This window comes from Phoxinus phoxinus (assembly GCF_949152265.1).
Source record: "Phoxinus phoxinus genome assembly, chromosome: 10".
In the NCBI taxonomy this organism is placed as follows: Eukaryota; Metazoa; Chordata; class Actinopteri; order Cypriniformes; family Leuciscidae; genus Phoxinus; species Phoxinus phoxinus.
In genome coordinates, this window is record NC_136885.1 from 10,765,045 (window position 1) to 10,787,081 (window position 22,037).

Here is a 22,037-nt window from a genome sequence, read left to right on the forward strand (position 1 = left end):
CAAAATATCTGGAATCTACTGTGAAATATAAGTTTCGCCCGATTAAATCAGCCCTAATGCATTAGGGAGACCAGGGAATGAATAAGTAAGCGACATTTCACAGTATGACATCAACCCCTGTGTAGATACACACTCTCAATGCGTGCGCTACTTACTCTCTTGTCTTTTGACTGCCTGACCTAAATATCACATCATAGTGGTTGTTGAGCCCGCCTTGGGATGCCGCAATGCTCTCCGCGACTCCCATGGTTGCACACATCACATTGATTGTGAAAAAAAGCCTTTTTTATAATCGTACTCTGAAACCCTGACGTTTTGCTCCCCCCATGACCTGTTTTCACTCAGCCTCACACATCCGATAAGTGGCCGCAGGGCTAACGTTCCCCGTGCATGCTTTGTGGCATTTAGTAGAAGATCGTGCTTGTGGGTTTTGGCTATTGCAGGCCTGTTCTGTGTCCTCTATGATAAAATGGATAGGATAGTACCCAATACCTCCCATTTTTATCAGGGTTTCCATTTCTTATGCGCTTCTGAAAGCTGGTCTGCATCAATTATGCATGAGTCTTAGGCAGTTTTCCCATGCTATTAGTGGTTTTGTGTGTTCTGGCTATGAGTACTTCAATGCTGGAACAGTGGGGATTATAGAAAAGAGAAGCAAATGTTGTCGCTGTGAAAAAGCCAGACGAGACACCATCAAAATCACACCATGTCACTATAGCCTGACACCATGACTTTTAACAAAGATAATTTTAGAGTGTCAATATAGTGGTGCCAGCAGAGGTTTAGTGTTGCTCCTAAGTGAGAAAATGATTGCAGAAAATGCTGCTGATAATCAGGCTGTTTCTTGCTGTCTTACTTTGTGGCTTTAATTATAATGCTATGGGGTGAAAAGGCTTTTCACCGACATCCTGGGCTCTTTAAACACCGGAACTCTTAAAAGGCTACTGATTAGAGCTTGAATCCGTTTAGATGTCCCTGTTTGGAGTTTCATGTGTATTGCTGTCTCATTTTGTGAATGTTGAGTTACATTTTGGTGCGCTATAGTCAATAGTGCTGTTCCAAAACCTGAGTTTCTGGAGAAAGCATTGTCTGGAATCTTCATCTAAATACAATATTTGTTCCAAATGGTAGGCAACTTAATTAATGCTGCCACCTTGTTTTAGTCAGACAGCAAGACAGTGTCACATGTATCCCAGAATGCATTGCAACAAGCTAGTAAAAAAAAAAAGTTATCTAAGATGACAGACGTAATATTCATTTTTAATATTATAAATGAATGCATATTGCATTCAATACTAAATAATCCCTAAAAAATATAAAACAATTGTTTAGTCTAATTAAAAATGGATTTGTTTATCAATAGTGTGTGTTATGTACAGATGTATGCACAATGTGTTTTTATTTTAAGTACAGAACAGTAATTAAAACAGTAATTACTGACTTCTTTCCATACAAAGTGAACTGAAAAAAATATCATTAATTCAATTTCACTTTTTCTTATTTTAAAAGTGTGTATCAGAAAACGAGGTCAGTAATAGTGACCATGCAAAAGAAGTTTACAAAGCAAATAAAAAAATACAAAAGCAGCAATTCAAATAATTGAAGCTTTCTATAAAAGGGAGCAATATCTTGTATTTTTGTTCTAATCAGTCTAAGCAGGCGATCTCACTAGTAATCATATGTATTGTATGTAAAACGTGGTCTAGCAACCATCTCTAATCTAAGTACATATCTTAATGGAGTTGCAGTATCTAACACTTTTAATTTCTATATCTAAACATTTTTTTATTTTTTTTATTGGCAAAACATAACCATACACACCATAAATCCCAAAGTTACACAAAAAATATTTAGCATTCATTCATACTTTACATTAGCCTTCATGGGAATACTTTGGTGAGTGTTCATAGAGTTAAAAGTTTTTTTAAAAAGCTTTTTCCATTGGAAAAAACCTCCATTGCACATAGAATATTCACATGTGTTGATGTGTATGTAAACTCAACTAAAACACACTGCTAAAAGACAGAACAGTCACTGTAGTGGTCATGGGCTGTCAACTTACCGACCCAAATAAATGCTTTTAGCTGTAGTTCTGTTAAAATACTTTTAGAGGATGTTTTTAGACAGACACAAACCTAATTCTGTGTAGTCCGTAAGGTCTGTCTGTGCTATTTGGATAACTATCACAAACTTCAGTGCAGAACTCAAGTCACTGATAGACTTTACATTTTAAATAACAGATGATTTTCATGCTACTAAGAGGAACTGGCTTGATTTACTGTTGCATATAAAGCAAATGTTACACTGCACAACAAAGCGCTTACTGTATTTACGTTGTGTTTGCATTGTTATTTGGTAAAGGCATTCGTGAGAGTGCAAAAATTTGTGAGAGTGAAAACTCAAAACAGAGTGTTCAGAGAGGCTAAAATCAGCCTAGGAAAAATGCCTTTCTAAATTATGACCATTTTTTATGTATAAACCATAATAATATTATAGGGGCACCCCAGGCAACATTATAAAATAATAAAACAATCCAGTTCATGACCCCTTTAATGTCGGGTCCATATCTATCAAAGCTTGCATTTTATTGCAACTGGTTTACCAAAGAATCAACCAACACAAAGTGAAATCGACCAAACAAATAATGCTCTGAGACTTTCACATTGTTGAAAATAAACAACCAATTTCCTAACATTAGGATCCTTTTGAAGGTAATGTTATTTTTAGTCCAGTGATGTAGTTATTCTGTCTGTCCATGTAATGCGTAAGTGGGCCGGGCTAAAGAGGCAATGATGAGGCTTTTATCTGTGTCTATGCAGGCAGTCTTGTGCTGATGTATTCATCTCTATTATGCATTTCAAATCCAGAAGTAGAGAATTAGTAGTTTTGGCAGATTGGTTTCAATAAATGTTTTTGGAGTAACAAGGAAGTTTTGAATTCTGAAAGACGTATGTTCACACAATAACGATAACTGTTATCGTCCACACCAATGCATAGTATTGATGTTTATTACTGCGCTGCATATGTCGTCTGCTACTTTAAATGCTCGAGCTCTTGCAAGCAGGATGAATTCTGATTGGCTGTCAATGTTTTTATCGCTTATCTGGAAACAAAACGTTCTGAAAGTGATTCCAACAAAATCGTTCCACTGCTTCTTGTTGTGGTGATTAATTAAGATCACTGCAAATAAGCAACTGTGTAATATACTGACTTTCCCCCCCAAATAAATTATCTTGAATTAAACAAATAATATTATTATTATTTAGCTCATTGTTTTTGTTTATACCCCATTGCTTTTTCTCATGTTAAGCTCAAATCAAACCGTATTTAGTGAAATCCATGCTAATAATAATAATAATATTAATAATAAGATATTTGAAAAAAAAAAGAAGATATTTGCTTCTCGCATGTTTCACGACAGTTTCAAAGTTACATGTCCAGTAAGTTGTGCTAATAGCACATTTCGTGTGGGGCGACCAATAGTTCCGACTGAGTATTTTCAGCAAAGCCTATTTATTTCAGTATTTCTCAAGCACACTCGCTGTTGATGAAATGACTGCATTTCTTTTGTTGACATTTTAAGGCATTAGTTGACCTTTTAGGTATCTCGCCAGTAGTAGTATTTTATGTAACACATTTTAGTTAATGTTTATTAAATAGATACTCTAATTTAGTTTGATAATGTGAGCAACACTTCAATAGCTACCATAACCTAACATTTCATTGGTCAAACTATCCTTGAAATCTCATTTTATATGAATTAGAAATTTGGGAAAATACATTTTGGTGGTGTGAGTGAGGGGCTATGGTGTGGTAACAAATATCTTGGCGGGGCCACAAAGTTATACAATATTTAACGTATTAAAGATAATCAGTCTATAATTATAATAATTATTAACTGGTGTTAAATGGTTAAAGGGTTATTTCATCAAAAAGTAAAAATGAATCATTAATGTCATTAATGATTAATGTGTCATTAAAAATGTCATTAATTACTCACCCTCTGCCATTCCAAATTCGTAGCACTTTTGTTCATCTTCGGAACACATTAAGATATTTTTAATAAAATCTGAGCGATTTCTGTCCCTCCATTGACAGCTATGCAACTAACACTTTTGCTGCTTCAAAAAGTTAATAAGGAGACTTTAAAATTAATAAGGAGACTTTAAAACTAATCTATATAAATTAAGCGGTTTAGTCAACATTTTCTTTAAGAGACATGATCGCTTTATATGCTGAACATAATTATTTTATGCTTTTTTTCGCATATAAACTTTCATCAATGCACACATCCGTTACTATCAACGGAAGCTTGACATGCGAGAACCAATGAGGTTCATTCTCATGTGTTACGCAGCAAGTTTGAGCTTCTGGGCTTGGGGGGAGGCGTCAATTATGCTTTGTAGCCACCATTTCAATCCCGCGTGTTCAATCCGGATAAGTTTCCTTTCGAGGGAGCTCGCACTGCTTCGATACGACACTTTGGGGAAAACGTAACGCGTCTGAAGCATGAATGAAACTATTCCAATCCTCATGACGTAACGTGACGGCATACACGGAAGCTACAAAGTGACGCCGGCACACAACAGAGTTAGCTTTTTGCTCTTCAGCAAGCAATCTGTACAACTGTCTGTCCTATTTGGTGTTGTTTGTCCTGTGGGAACTTGAATTGTTCACATAAGCACAGCTGAAAGTGTATGTCTTCCTGGCAACTTTAAACTTCGGGAGGTGATACACGCGATCAGTGTGTGATACTGTTTGGGTGCGAGGCATGCACAGTCAGCTCTTGAGGGGGCTGACTGTGTTCATTGAGAAATATCTCGAAGCGTACAGCAAAATAAAAATATGTGCGCTTTCGGGTGTTTCAGCCTCACGGCTATAGACTTTCATATCGAGGGAAGAAAGCCGATATGTATTATGAACGGCTCGTATCGCTTTGTCGAGGCATGTATAAATATTATCTTTAAAAGTTAGATATTTTTATTCAACCTATTATTCAGACTATGAGACCTGTATACAGGCGTGGTGTGTTTAACTTTTAATTGTCTGACGAAGAGCCTTCGTGCTCAAAACGTTACCACCTGTGTGAGTCGACCATTACATTTTTCACATTTTTGGAGCCATGATGTGCCGACTTTTTTCCACTTTTTTTGTATTTAATTCTGATGAATTAAAATGGTGGAATATCTGACTTTGAGCTAAATATTTCAGCCTACCACTCAGACCATGTTTTACTTGTCTGGTTATTATGACTGCATTTAATTCTGAAGAATTAAAAAAGATGAAATAATCATCTGACTAAGCTGGTAGCAGAGCATGCATGGGCAGTTCTCGAGGAGGCTGCCTGTGCACATTATGAGCTGAGCTCCTAGTTTAAGCAGCAGCAAAATGATTGGTTGCCTCTCAAGCCCCCCCTGAGAAAGCCTGGGGGTCGAAGCAACACTCTTGCAACACTCAACTGGCCGTACGTTTCCTCCGTGGGGCCTGGAGGATAGACCTGCTACTTGGACCAGAGTTCCCACATGGGACCTGGCAGTGGTTCTCGAAGGACTGGTCGAGGCCCCCTTCAAACCTCTGGAGTCGGCTGAGGCCAAGAACCTTTCCCTCAAGGTAGCTTTTTTTAGCCATTACTTATCAGAGGAGAGTAGGGGATCTTCAGACCCTTTCTATATCTAACGGGTGCCTGGAGTTTGCTTACGACTGTAACCCTTGTTCCCTGAGAAGGGAATGAGACACTGCGTCCCTTCGCCCATGCCTTTCCCTGCATGGGAGCGACTTGCTTCATCACAAAAGCTAACTCTGTTGTGTGCCGGCGTCCCTGTAGCTTCCATGTATGCCATCACATGTTACGTCATGACCCAATGCCAATCTGGAATAGTTTCATTCATGCTTCAGACGCGCTACGCTGGGGGCATTCCCCAAAGTGTCATATCGACGCAGTGTCTCGTTCCCTTCCAAAGAGTTCTACAATTGTAACCCGAGATTATTTATTGTGTGCGTGCGTTCGTTTTTAGCACGTCTTGACTGTCGTACAGTGTGACATTTAATGAAAACTGAGATCTTAAAGTGTGACATGGCTTATCAGCGATGATCAAGTTCGTACAGTCTGACAAGCAACAATTGTAAAAGACTATTATTAATCGCACAGTGTGCACCCGGCTTAAGGCTTACGTTACTTTTGGGAAACACAGCCTTGTCCATTAAAGATAAAAAATCCCAATGTCCCCAATGTCATAAAAAAGCAATAATTTTATTTTAGTTTTTATAATAGAGTCTTGAAAGAGATTACAGCAAGACAATAAAGAGATCTCTCATGTTTCTCACAGCTCATTCTCACTTTGGACAGAACATTCTCGTGTCTCAGTTGTGCCTAGTTTTATTTCTCCCAAGGAATGGGAATTGGGAGAAACATCTGAGACACGGTTGATACTAAAATATGATACATTTGAGAATCAAAATTAATGGCTGATTTTACTGACAAGGCTTAAGCCTAGTTACAGACTAAAATGCATTGTTTGAGCTGTTTTAAAGGTGGGGTAAGCGTTATTTAAAAAACACTGTTGGACATTGTTGATATTTGAAATCAACCCAAACAAACACACCCCTCTCTTCATTGCTCCGCCTCCAAAACTCACTCTCCAATCCTAACCACCCTGCTCGGAGTCGGTCTCGAACCCTGATCGCCAGCATGCGAGTCGAGTGACGCTAAACACCGTATTCTCTAGCAGTCGTCAGTGCAACTCTCACTTGCTGGTGTCCGTTACGCACGCAATCCAAGAGTGGATCTGTTTATCATAGCAGAAGTGCAACAAAATAATGCTTCAAGAAAAATAAGGCGCAGATGATGAACGAATCACTAGGAAGCACGAAAAATGAACGTACAGTGCACAATAGTAATTAAAAACAAGAGTTCGTTGTTAGTTTCCAATAGCACAGCAGTTCAAGACAAACAATGACACTCAAACCCAGTACTCACACGTGGAGCCGAATCAAAGCAACCTCCGTGTCTGCATTTATTTTCAGGCGGACCGATAAAGAACACGACTCACACATCTCCCATCCTATAGAATTCAACCAATCAGATCGTGACTTGGAAACTCAGTGTTTCCAGAAACGTGTGCCATATGCATCAGACGTTCAGCCAATGGTCCGTGGGCGTGACGTCTGAGGCTAAGACTAATCCAAGAGAGACCACAATGATGTAGTGCTACAATACAAAATTTCAGTATACAGTACACCAGTGTAGCAATACTGGAGAAAACGTGTAAGTGGATTACAGACATAAGTATAAGTAATGATTATTATTTATAACCTACATTTAATATACTTAATGTGTAATTATTTTGTGCCGCTGCTTATAATTATACATTATATTTGTTGTTATAACCACTGTGTATTGTTAATAGTTACAGGGACACTATGTAACCTATAGAGGAAACAAATTAACCAGCAAAGGTCACTGCTCAGTCCCTCAGTTTGAAGGTAGAATTTGTGGGGTTTTGAGTTGATAGGCAGTCTCTAGTTTATCTGATAATTTATTATCTAGTGGCTGTCATGCAGGTGCAGTTGGAAGGCGCAGTTAAAGGTCTTTTTGTAACACTGCAATCTCTCCGCAGGATATCGAGGATCACATCGCCTTTGTAATCACTGTCCCCACTGCGCTGGCTATTTTCCTCACTATCTTTGTTCTGGTCTGCATCGAGTCCGTCTTCAAGAAGCTGCTCCATGTTTTCTCCTTGGTGATCTGGGCCTGCCTGGTTGCCATGGGTTACCTCTTTATGTTTTTTGGAGGAATCATCTGTCCCTGGGATCAGGTAAGACAACTGCGTTATCAGCACCCTAAGGTTGTTTTCATTCATGGCCCTTTTACCTGATACAGCTCAGATGGTGTATTCGTGAGAACCAGTGGGAAAAGTAACACGAGATTGACTGGAGGGAGAGACAGCACAATACTTTAGTAAAAAAAGGAAGTTGTATGTGTACTGGTGTACAGGACAGAGTGAGCAAATTAAATTCCGGTTCAGAGTCACCTCTACTATAGGAAATTCAGCCGTTGTCAAGTCAACTGCTTTCCTGTGATGCATAGAAATTATTTTAGGACAGAGATCCAGAGAATTCTCAATCAAAAGGAAAAGAAAATATTTCAGTGGAGAACAGAAATTACTTTTTTGGGGCTAAATTTATACTATTTCAGAAATATTATTTCATCCCTAATAACAACTCGCATGCATATGACTGCAGCTTATTTTGGGAAAACCCTGAAACTCTTCTGATCAGTCATATTGGCGAGAAATGCAAAGTCAAAATCTTTTATGTATTTAGTTACTTACCTTAATTACTTAATTCCTGAATCTATTCTACTTTGTCAAATCAGTTTTTTTTTTTTACTTTTCAAAGCAATTATGACCCTTTTGATTTTTCTTTATCTTCTCTGAATTTTGACCATGTCAAACATGTCCAAATGCATGACAGAATTTAACTGTTAAAATGTTAAATGTGTAAATTATTTACTTGACACACACAACTTACATACTTCTAATATAAAAATGTGAATTATCCAGCTCTGTCCTTCCTTTTATTAATGATGATTAAATAAAGTTTATGTGTGCTACTCCCATGGCAGCTGAGCCACCCGCATGTTTGACCTGCATGTCCAGTGAGGATAATTGTGTTCAACATTAATCAAAATGCTGCAAATGTGTTACTAGACCTGGGAATTCAGACAGTAATCAGAAGTCTACCCTAGCTATTCTGAACTTTCCTATTAAGGATGAACAATTTACTGAGGATTAAGGATGAAATAAACAGTAGCCAAGTTTGTCAAATAAAATATAAAACGTCATTAAATGGAGAATATAAGCAGCTAATAACTTGCTGTATTAAAATAAGACCTAGTGTTTGTCACTCACATATTGTATCTCTGGAGTGGGTGGCATATGGTGAAAGACAAACAAGGCTGATGTCAGACGTGTAGGGAAGGATGACTTCCTGTGTTAGTCAATATCTCTGCTTGGTTCCAGATTAAGGGCTGATGGGGCAATTCTCAATACATAGACCCCATGCTAATTCACTACACAACAATTGCACCACATAAAATATTTCAGGAAAAGTGTGTAATATTCACTAACCACTTGCAATTCAGTTTAACTAGCTACTGAATACACTGACATAGTGGTGTGCCATGAATATTGACATTTCTTAATACAAATTAGGTTTATTATAGAATCCTGATTAAGCATTTGTTCACACCAGTGATGAAAATTAAAGTTTTAATAATAGTTCTTCTAATTCTGTGAGAATAAATTCCACACCACAACTATAATGATAATGACACAGATCAATAATATCACTGGAATCTTTTTCAGAACATTTTTCCAGATGACGAACGATAAAAACAAAGAGACAATCACCTAGCTAATAAAAATGTTTTAAAGTTCAAAAAAGGTTTTGTAAATGTTTTTTAAAACTTTTTTTTTTGGTTATTTGAACCAAGGGAATGTTTCATTCTGCAAACATTTTGGGAACGTTGAATGTTCTCTGAAATCAATGGTTTGAAAGAACGTTATATTAATGCTACTGGAAGACTGAATTCGATTTTTTTTTTTGTGAGAGAAATTTGTCTAATGTTCTGACCAGGTTCTAAGAACGTTCCGTGTTACCTGGGCCAATCAGAATTAATTTGGCATTAACAAGCTCAAGCATTTAAAGCATCAGACGGCATTACAGTAAAGCACACTCATAAACAGGACAGTATCGCCAGTTGGTGTGGACACTAATATAGTTATCATTTTAGTTATCTTAATAGTTATTGGTGTTCTTGGTATTTTACACCTCGTCTAGCCAGGCATGACAAAGCGACATGCAGTAAAAGTTAACTCTCGCATTAAGTGATGGAATCACAGAGGATTAGTCTCTGAGCTAGTGGCTTCTAGTTGGTCTTACTCAGCCATGGTATCCAAGTCTGCAGATGGCTCTCTGCTCTCCCATTGGTAGTTGGCTCATCGCTTTTATGAGGGAGCCCTGCACTTGCTGAAATCTCATTGAGCGAAGTATCACTCCTCAAATATATAGTAACCTATCAAATTGATTGTGTAATTTTAGATATTATATAAGAAATCCCTCAAGTTTCACAAGGCAGACTATAGTAATTATCCTGTCTAAGCATTTAGCTGCAGCATTGCAAGACCCAGAGAGCTTGCAAACAGAGAAACTGTTCCTACTGGCTGTGTTCATGAAGTGATGGAGAACAGCATTATACCTGGGAATATATCCCAAAATGCAGTGCAGACAAGCATGCTTTCAGCATTTTAAAGAGTTGAAGCAGGTACAAGAGGTGGAGTGACACTGTGTAGTCCTAGTAAAATATGCCATATCACTGTGTTCTGCTGGTTCCTGCACAACCTACAGATTTCAGAGCCAAAACCAGCCTGCAAGATTGGGAATTGTTTTATGTATATAGTGCCTTTGTAGAACCCAAGGTCACTTTAGAACAAAGCAAACCTAGAATATAGATATGGGTGAAGAAATATGATACACACACATAAAATGTGAATACTGAACATACTGACAACAACATGATGTGAAACGCAATGTATTGCATATTTTTAGCTTGTCTTTCCATTAGCTTTTTGTTGGTAAACATATTATCTACCTTCATATAGTGTGTATTATTAAAGAAATGAAATGAAATTGCTAATGTCAGATGCCAGATTGTGGAATTCCAGATTGTGGAATTAATGTTCCAATCCAATCTGACTTCTGACCTGTAATGCTGCCTAAATCATAATCACACAGTGTTTGCTTGTTGACCAGAGGAGAACTGGCCCCGACTGAGCCTGGGTTTCTCCCAAGGTTTTGTTTCTCCATTCTGTCACCTGATGAACTTTTGGTTCCTTGCCACTTTCGCCTTTGGCTTTTGGCTTGCTTAGTTGGGCGACACTAAATATTCAACAATATTATTAATCTGCCTGCATTGACACCATTATATGAGAACTGAACTGAGCTGGACGATGACATTACTGTTTTCTCCAGAGATATATTATATTAATGAACTAAATTAATAACTTTTTTATAACCAAAATTAACCATCGCTGAACTTCAACTGGACTATGACACTATCTTCTTCTAGATCAGCTGTACAGCAGAAACAAACTTTGTTGAAGTATTTTCCTGTTATCACTGTAAAGCTGATTTGAAACAATCTGTATTGTAAAAAGCTCTATATAAATAAAGGTGGCTTGACTTGGCTTTAATTATCCAGGGTTGTTTAAGACAAAACACACTATAACTATCCTCACCATATGTGCATTTTCATGTCTGTTTTTGTCTAGTCTAGAGTGTCCGTGTGCAGGGTGGCCGTGTGTTTGATTATGTGTTGACTGAGAAACACTTGTTTTATTATACAAGCTATTTTCAAAATGTAAAGGGAAGTGTCTCATTTTTGTTAACCAGCTCCACATGGAATTGGAAAAATAGTGATTATTTCCAAAGAGGTTTCCCAAGTACACCCCCCATCTCCTATTGTTCAGTCCCCTTTCCTAAACTAATGGAATTGGCTGAGCCAATGTTGCTGTAACTCATTTGTGGCTACACACATCTTGGCATATAAAACAAATACATCCATCTATGCGTTTTTGGAGACCTCTGTGTTTAATGCCCTGTACATGGAGATGAGAGTGATAGGGTTACAACTTTTTCATCTCACACAGCTCTGAGGTTACTCAGATGTCAAAGGTGTGTTTAGCGCTTCAGTGGGCAGCTCTCTTAAATACTTAACTTATTCTCAGCCACATACGGCTGAAATTGCTCTGTTGCCCCCTGAACTCTTCCGACATCAAAAGTGCTCTCTGGGACAGTCTGCAGCAGCACAGTGAACTGTAAAATCTATGAGCACACATTTTCTGTGATCTCTTGGCACAACAGCCGACTGCCTGTGCCAGCTGCTGCTGGAATGCTTTATGCTCCTCAGGGATAGTAGAAAGCAGTGGAAACCAGACAATGTTTCTACACATAATGGCTCCTCCCAGGTGTCGGGTCACAGCAGTGCACACATTTTTGATAATTACACCTGAAATTGCATTTGAAATGCCAAGTGGAATCATGGATCTATCAGAGCGCTTTCATTTTCTAAGCTCCCTTCATCTTAAGTCAGATACGGAGAAGACAGGTCACTGAAAGGACTCTTCTCTCGCTCAATTAAAATAACTGCCTCTAATGTTTGGTAACCATGGTGTTAATGTTGCAGAGGGCATTTCATTTCCCTGAGAAACAGGATGACAAGCCAAAAGGCAGGTCATTAATTAGGTTCTTTTGTAAGGAGGTGACAATGAAAAACAATAAATCGAACAACGATTAAAAGCTTGCTCCTGAATCTACATTCTATTTCATTTAGATTACAAAGGTCATTAAGATGCTTGGATGCTCTCCTATCTCTGCTATTTGAAAACAAACCATTGTTGTTAGCCTATGATCCCGTCGAGGCTAGGATGCATAGTCATTTCCCAGTGACATTACTTAACAAAGATGTTAGTTTAAAGACCCATGAAATGCCTTGATGAGCACAGGTTTCGTTCATGTAATTATGTATTTTCTATCGTAACAGGAAGTTGCAAAGGAATACTTCAAAGGCTTTTTAAAATAGCCCATTAGTTTTTAATTAAACAAATATTTGTGTAACATTTTACAATAAGGTTCATTAGTTAACATTAGTTAATGTATTAACTAACATTAACTAACACAATGAGCTGTACATTTCTTACAGTATTTATTAATGTTAGTTACAGCTGTTTATTGTTCGTTCATGTTAGTTCACAGTGCATTAACTAATTTTAACAATTACAACCTTTGATTTTAATAACGTATTAGTAAATGTTGAAATTAATATCAGCTAAGATTAATAAATGCTAACTAATAATGTTAACTAATGAACCTTTCCAAAATTGGGATATCCTCATTGCAAAATGCATTATAAAAATATTGTTTCTCTGTTTCTATTGTTTCTCTAAGTACAGTAGCATAAAGATAGAACTAAAGCTAACAGACACGGACTGAAATCCACACAACATGTGAAATATGTTCCTGAGTTCATGGGTTTTGAATATGACAAAAAAATAATCACAAAGGTAATTTTACGCTGAAGCCCCATTCGGACGTTTTAATTGTTCCTTATGTGGACATCTGTAAAAAATAGATTTGCATGGCACCTCAGTGGTAAAACTCATGAATTCGGATGGCAATTTATTCACGGTGGAGGAGCGAGTTTTGTGATCCGGGAACGCGCTGCTCACATGGTCAGTCGCATGATAGTCTGCTGTAAATAAAATATCATATGCTTTGAGTAATAAGAAAATAAATTCATATTTAATTTAATAATAAGATATCCTATTTATTATTTGATCATTTAAATCTCCTGTTTAATAATAGGAAGATAGATGCCCCATGAGGAACAATTACCATCCGAATATGGCTTAGCATCATACACTTTATCATTAACAGTGTTTATGATTAAATCCCCTATTAACATTTGTCACAGATTAAGGACAATATACTTAAAGGATAATTCCGGTATTTAACACCTTGAGTCTATATTGTAGTTTGTTTTGGATGAACAAGAGTGGTGGACAACATTTTTTTGACAATGGTTCCTCTCTCGAGTTTTTGACTATAATAGAATTGGCCATGGACCCATTTAACATTGGAGTCAATGGGCATGTCCGAAAATGTCATTAAAACAGCCAATAATGTTCGTTTACAAAACTGTTAAACTCACCGAGTGGTTAGTGGTGTTCGTTGATGATTATAAACAACATATCGTCGCAATATATGATTCCAATCCGTTTATTTTGCTATAGTGGAACTATTTTTTCAGACACTTCACAACTGTGTAACTTCCGCTCAATATTTGAATCTGAAGCGTTAGCACACTCCCGACCACTTGATGGCGATAACTGATGTTTATGTCTTGCGGGACACTCACGGTCACAGTCGAGTTCAACTTCATATTACAAGTAACAATTAATGAAGGTTTTGTTTGTTTATTTCGCTTACTCTCCCGGAGCACAGTTGCTCTGCTCGCTAGCCTTATGAGAAACGGAAGCGAGCAAAAAGACTACATCGACCAAATGTAAACAGCCCCCTTTCCGTTTCCGGTAGCGCATTTATATTAACGAGCACTCAGTCCTTCAACAGAATTCAATGGGATTTTACAAAATGACGAATAAAACACGACAGAAACTGTATTTCGCAACACTTTTTGTTTCTGGAACATCAACTAACATCACTAATCACTCGGTGAGTTGCACAGTTTTGAAAACTAATGTTAAAGGTTGTTTTAATGACATTTTCGGACATGCCCATTGACTCCAATGTTAAATGGGTCCATGGCCAATTCTATTATAGTCAAAAACTCGAGAGAGGAACCATTGTCAAAAAAATGTTGTCCACCACTCTTGTTCATCCAAAACAAACTACAATATAGACTCAAGGTGTTAAATACCGGAATTATCCTTTAAGGACTTTTGCCACATACTGGAGAAGGGTAAAATGCCTGTTTTAACTCAAAGGTTGACTGATGGGTGAGTAGGTGGTCTTTCACTGTTCTTTGGGTGCAAGAAGACAGATTATCGTTTACACTATAAATGGGATTTGGTCATGTGTTTCTGACTTCCCCTATGTTTTGAGAGATCTGGTCACAAAATGCTTCAGACCACGTTTACAGCTGTATTTGGCACCGAACACTTCGGATGAGCCGAGGCGAATGTCAATACCAAGTGTGATCAGGGTCCAAGAGTTAAACTTTTCACAGTCCTTGATTCACCAACCAACAAAGAGTCTCTAGTGTACCCCAGAGCTGAGATGAGCTGCTGCTTTAAATGCAGAGAGGCTTTCGCGTCATCTGAGTCGTGCTGGCTGCAGGGAAAAGAAAAGAGTTACAGATTATCCTCCATCACAGTAAGGCTTGATACTCTGCCACAGTCTACACTTATTATTTTGAGGGTCTGCTGTGCATGTTCTCAATAACTTGCACAGGATAACTTCTCGAATAGCCTCTCAGATAATGTATTATGTGTATCACAGTATATGTATAAAAATAACAACTGTATTGTAGGTTTAGATTATTTAAATGGCACATAATATTATAACCAATTTTAAATGTGATCACATGCATTTATTCATCAAACGTAATATCCATGTATTCATTAAATTTGTTCCCAGTCTCTGATTGTCTGTTTCACTTTAGTTTGATACTGAAAGGGTCTACTGAGCTAAATTAGAAATAATCCAATCAGAAAAATCTGATTATGTAGCAGGGATGTGTATTATTCTTAAAGACCTAAAACGACGGTCTCTACCTTGTATCATTAGTACTTTCATACATCACTCTAGCCATTCATTTGCACTTTTTGAATTCATTTAATAATTTCAGGAACAAACACATTTTCATATTTCATGCTATTTTAATTCAAGGCAGCGGATATGACAAGCCTCCTCCACATGTTCAATACCATGACGGTTTTACAGACAGATCTTATTGAGAGTCTGCCCCAGTTTTAATAAGTAGATTCTACAGACAACAGTCTGGATGGAAAAATCAATATTTACTTAGTTATACGTGGAGCACTAAAATCAAAGGCAGAAAGACGAGACCTATCGAAGATATGGTACATAAAAGAGTGCTCTTGCCTTGACCAGAAGGAGAGTCCAGCCTCACTAACGCTGACACCGTAATCTCATACAAATATAAAATGTATGGTTTACTCTATCTCTGCAGACAAATAACTACCCTGTTTTGATGTTTAGCCCTTCCGTAGCTTGAGAGGTGATTTTACTCTGTTTCTGAGCGTCAAAGTGGTAACCAGGAAACCTTCTAAGTAAAGGTCAAGATACCGGTCACGTGTGCCTGAGCCAGGGTGATATGCTTTCCATCAAACAGGCTCTTGTATGCCTATCCCTTGGGGCTTTATGGCTGTTGACATCTGCTTCATTATTTGGTTGGTTTTGTAGAAAACAAGCCATTTCCTGAACAAGGTTCCGTCATCATAAACGAGTAGATTTGGCAGATGACCAAAGCTACCCTGAAGATTTCAATTAAACCACAGGAACAAATTGCATTTTAGTTTATAACTGTTGTAGGTCAAGAGGGGAGGATGGGGGTTTCCAGGGAAAGTCGAGGACATTAGTATAGTGCGATTATAAAAATCGCATTAAGTCAATGGATAGTCAGTCATCCTGGAAACACAGTTTTCCTTTTTTTTTTATCTCTATCGTTCGCATTAATAGAGTTGCATGTGGTGGAGAGAGAAGTTTCTCAGCAGGGGGTGTCATAGCGTTGTTAATGTCTTGAGCTCGGCTGAGGCGACTAGTATCGTCCCTTAATGGCTAATCACGTTATCTCTGTGTGAGGTTCATGAGATGTTTGGTAGAGTAACAGATATCATATGGGGATAATTGTATACCCTAAAAGGAAAAAAAATAGCACTTGTAAAGAGATGAGAAAAAGGGCCAATATTTGTTGTGGCCAACAGACTATTACTGACAATGAAACAAATATAACTATTTAAACAAATAGGTGGTTGAGGAAATTTCCCCCCTTTTATGTAAGTGTTATGTAGTGCTGAGAAAAAAAGTACTATATAAATGTAACAACTTATTATTATTATTATTATTATAACATCACTCATGTAATGTCACATTTACAATAAGGCATGTGATGCCTTTATCCAAAGCAACATTGAAGCCAACCTTTTATTTTATTTCATGCATTCAAATAGTATACATTTTAGTTTGTGCATTACCTGGGAATCAAACCTATAACCTTGTTGTTGCTAGCACGATGCTCTACTGTTTGAGCTACAGTAATGCAGTCTTAATTTGCGGTGATATACATTTAAAACACATTCAGAAGTATAACTGATGTTAATAATTAGCACACAATTATTGAAGTGTCAATATGGAAATGTCAATTTCTTTAGGTAATGCCATATTCTTTAGGGAATAATCATAGATATAATAATATTTTTATAATGGATTTTCATAGGTTAGGATTGAAAGCCCAGAAAAAGGGTAGTCTGTTTAAATAATGGTCCACCTAATAGGACATACTAGTGCCTGTAGTTGAAGAATGTATGGCAGTCATTCCTTTGAGGTTTCTAAATGAATTGGAATGACCTCTTTAGTTTGAGCATCACTATAATAAACAGCAGTTGCAGAAGTGCATTTAAAACTACCCGCAGATTCACTAGGCAGCCCACAGGTCAAACTGAGGGTAATTCAGATTGACATTAACTCTGGACTGCTATGCTGCAGTCATTACCTTATTGTGAGCCTGCTTCAATGCACACAGCTGTAGACATACTGTCTGACTCTGCAAGCCACACACGGCAAAAGACTCAAGGTGTGTTCACACTTGGCATGTTTGGTTTGATTAAAATTAACCCTGGTGCGATTGCTCTGTTAGTACTGTTCATTTGAATAAATTTGAACGCTGCCATCTGAACAAGCAGACCGAAACCGTTGAAAAGATTGGTCTCAGTTCGCTTCCAAGCGAACTCTGGTGCGGTTCAAATGAAATGTGAACGCAACATGGACCAAAGACATGTAAACAAACCAAAAAAGGGACATGTCACAAGATGCGACCCTAAAACCATTTTCTTTCCTCGTCATAGTCGCGATGTTGCCCATCGCAGGCATTAGAACTGCGTTTCCTGTCAACAGATCTTCGTTTGTGTGTGACGGAGGGATTTGACGCTGTTTACTTCACACATTTTATAAGCTCTTCGCAAGTTCTCAGCTGTTCATGGCATCATATGTAGGCTACGCACATACAACAAGCTCATTTAGACCCGCACACAGCATTAGCTATGTTTCATCACCCTGTTTTTATGCACATTTTGAAGTATCGCATCAGAAACGAGAGCGGCAAATATCGAGATCAAAAAAGATTTAAGCTCGCTTGAGGTGGTTTTTGACTTGTGCGAAAAAGAGTTAATGCGAATAATGGAAGATGATGGGAACGCATTTGCCAAGTAGATTTTGAGCTGTTTCAGCCGATGGTGTTTTATTCACTGTTGGTTACTAATTTACCAATTCCACCGTCATCCGCTCAAACAACTTGTTGGAAACGCACCTAATTCACATTATTATTTTTTTTGCTAACTTTGAAAAAATAGATTCGCTTCACGTTTGGATGGAAACAGCAATTTTCTTGGATGTTCGGTAAGCTCTGTCACGAAACATAGGCTACATATAAAAGCAGAACAATCAGTTTGTGAACATATCCCTATTCCTTTAAGTTCGTTGTTAAAATGCCAATGTGATCGCTAAGCGGACCAGGACTAAACACCCTCAAATTTGAATATCTTTTCAGGAGTGATGTAGATTTCTTCAAAAAAAATCGATGCTTGATTTCAATCGCTGATGAGACTATGCTCATACAAAAGTCATTTTATATTCTGGCCCAGCAGTTCAGATTTTTACTTGCCCTGCCAACATATTAACTGGCCTATCAGAACCCATATGATTGTGTTGCGTGAGGAACTGAACCCAGTCTTTTTGTATTATATAATATCTAATAATTTAAATGGAAAGTTTTCCACGAAATCGAACAATTTTGGGGTAAATGAGGGTCTAAACATGATAAATCCGTCCTTCGGATGAGACGTAAAACCGAGGTCCTGACTCTCTGTGGCCATTAAAAATCCCATGGCATTTCTTGTAAAGAGTAGGGGTGTTACCTGGCCACATTGAAGTTTTGAGGAGAATTGGGTTGTAGCTCGTTGTCTAGGTTACTGTGATTGTAAATAGGTGTCGTTTGTGTTTTAACAACGTTTAGCTCACGAATATTGATCCGGGAAGTTCGAATAGCCTATGTGAATACAGCCAACTTCACTGAACTCATTGAGTTAAGCACTGACCGCATTTCTTTATATTTGAGTCCAAGTTCAAACACTATGAAACGCTCCATTAACGTACGGAGCTCTGAAACACTGCCAGCGGGACATTAATCAGGAAGTGTCTGTCCGACTCCTAGCTCACAACAGGTTTTGCGTGGGAACGCAAATATCTTTGCGAGGGAACGCAAAAGTTTTGCGTGGGAACGCAAATAACTTTGCGAGGGAACGCAAACATTTTGCGTGGGAACGCAAATATCTTTGCGAGGGAACGCAAAAGTTTTGCGAGGGAACGCAAAGTTTCTCGGGGGAACGCAAAAGTTTTGCGAGGGAACGCAAAAGATTTGGAAAAAAAATGTTCTCCCATCCTAAAAAAAATCCACCACCACGTCCCTTTAGGGGCTCCGTAGTATGCAGTTTTTGCAAAATTATTTTGTCAGATAAATAACTTAAGAAGCGTATTGTTTTGTTTTTCCTTTAAAAATATAAAATATTTTTAAATATGATAATTTTATCAAACTTAGGGGTCATAAAGCAACAAAGTCTAGTCTGGGTTGTAAAATTAGAAATGTTGCCCGTATTTTAAAAGAGCAGGTAAGTTCTTGTTTAGCCCTGCACATCTCTAAATGTTACCCACCAACATGATGGAGAGCTGCGCCTTCTCTCCATGTACAAAACACCATTTTTATTTTATGTTTAAATCAAATTAATCCCTTATCCCGAGCCCACAATGTCCTCTCGGTCTCCCTGAAGTGGGAAAAGGGCTTATCTGCTGAGGCCAGCCCAGCACCCCTGCTGAGAGGAGGGTTTGTGGAAGGCTCTCTCCGGTTCCCACTACTAGCAAATGGCTACACCCAACCAGAGCAAAGATTTACTAGTCATTTAAATGTTACACAGGAAACAGACATATATTTCATGCTTAACCATCAGCCAACACTGACCAGTCAGTTTATTTCTTAATTGAATTGTTTATCTAAGCTACAAATAATAATTTTTTGCTATGTATTTCTTCAGTTGGACAGTTAAGTTCACTGATTCCCTTTGGCGCAGTGTAGTTTACAACATTCGTTAGTTAATAACCAGAGTAAAGCAAAGTAATGTTAGTATCCTTTATCCAAAGCGACCTACATCTAATACATTTTATCAGTACAAATGTCCCGTGGGAAATGACCGTGCCTTTGAGTCGTGATCTACAGCAAATGATGTGTGGAATGATATGTTTTTTATCACAGTGAATGGTGATTGTATTGTGCACATCACAGTTAGGTGAGTGGAATATAATAGTTTTTGTGCATCTTGATGCTGGGATGAACGATTCTGAACGATGCATAAAAGTAATAGAATCGATTTGTAAAAAAAAAAAATCACACTATAAATCCTGAACGGTGTCATTGTAAATTAAGTAGCCATACTCTTAATAAAGATTGATTAAAAACATATTTTTTCAGAAGTAAAGTATTTGCACATAATGTTTGCACATAGAAAGAGATGCAGCCGGAGCAAAAAAAATATATTCCTAACTTGGGAACATTTCAGTTTTTACGTAGATAAGGAGAAAAAAATCATGAATGCGAAAACAAAGGGACTTAAAAAAATTAAATAATGCAACAACAATAATCATTTTCAAAAATTGGATTCAATGAGTTGACATTCTCAGCTAAATAACAAAAGCTTGTGTATTATTAAAGGAGAACTCCGGTCAATTTTACCATTGAGCTCATTTTTTTGTAAATTTGGAGTGCTGTCAATACAGAGAACAACGACAAAAATCGTTGTTGCCTACAATGTGTTATCCTCTTTTTAAAATTTGCACCCTGTTGACTTCAATGGGGCAAGTTGTTTTAAACCTGCTTTTAGCCTCTTAACATCCTTGATGTGTCATACAAGTGCCCAGCCATGTTAGATGATTCTTTTAGAGTAAACACAGTGAATCTGACTGCAGTAGATGTGAAAGATATGAATAAAAATGATGTTATATCAGCCAACGCACATACCTGTATTTACATCCTGTTTTGGTCGAAGTCCAAAGTAGTCGATTGTCGAGTTCACGCGCGTGATCATAGGTAACTAAACCTATGCGCGTGAACTCGACAATCGACTACTTTGGACTTCGACCAAAAACAGGATGTAAATACAGGTATGTGCGTTGGCTGAAATAACATTTTTATTCATATCTTTCACATCTACTGCAGTCAGATTCACTCGTGTTCACTCTGAAGTTATCATCTAACATGGCTGGGCACTTGTAATGAAACATTAAGGATGTTAAGAGGCTAAAAGCAGGTTTAAAACTTGCCCCATTGAAGTCAACAGGGTGCAAATTTTAAAAAGAGGATAACACGGTGTAGGCAACACCGATTTTTGTCGTTGTTCTCTGTATTGACAGCACTCTAAATTTACAAAAAAATTAGCTCAATGTTAAAATTGACCGGAGTTCTCCTTTAATAAAATAATTGAAGGACAAAATGAATTGAGAATAATTTTATAAACAAAACTACACTCTCCAAATCTTAATTGTTTATATTGTGAAGATTCACACCTCTTATATATATATATATATATATATAGCTGAAAATTCAACAGAAAAATTACTAAATAATACCAATGTGGTCATATGTACTTTAATAATTCAGTTAATGAAATACTTAAAGGGTAGGCAATTTCGGAGAGGCTAGGAATAGCAAGCTAGCTTTGAAAGCATGAAATCCCACCATCCCTTCAAAACTTCTCCAAACACATCCTTCAAAACACATGAACGCACACAGCAGAGTCTGAGAGACAGCATTAAATTAGCTCATGTCTCAAAGCACATAACTTTACAATAATAATGGGCCACATTCGTTAAACTTTCATAAATGTATATTCAGAGTAATTTGCGCGTAAAACTTACCTTCTCGAAAACTCTCCTCCAGATTCACAAACGCTTCTTAAATATCCGATTTGAGTTAAACGTGTGTATGATAATGAATTCCAATCATTTGTAAATAGCGTGTATTTGCAGCTGCGTGTGCACGTTTATCCACAATTAGCATAATCCCCACCTATGAGTTACAACTATGTAAATTACGTGTCCAGTAATGCTGTGGAGTCTTCTGGGCTCCCTACACAGGTTTGGCTCCAGTATATTGCATAAACGCTAAAGAGATTAAT

General features: G+C 37.6%; 1 protein-coding gene across 6 annotated transcripts in view; it reads left to right on the forward strand.

Annotated features, from left to right (window-relative positions):
• Window positions 1-22,037, forward strand: part of adcy2a (adenylate cyclase 2a) — a 126,030-nt gene that overhangs the window by 18,447 nt on the left and 85,546 nt on the right. For 5 of the 6 annotated variants that reach the window (XM_079625828.1, XM_079625829.1, XM_079625830.1 and 2 more), the window contains one exon: window positions 7,617-7,814. The exons of the other annotated variant lie outside the window; for it this stretch is intronic. In XM_079625828.1, the coding sequence (XP_079481954.1) occupies window positions 7,617-7,814 (198 nt within the window). The remainder of the gene's footprint in view (window positions 1-7,616; window positions 7,815-22,037) is intronic. 6 annotated transcript variants of the gene reach the window in all.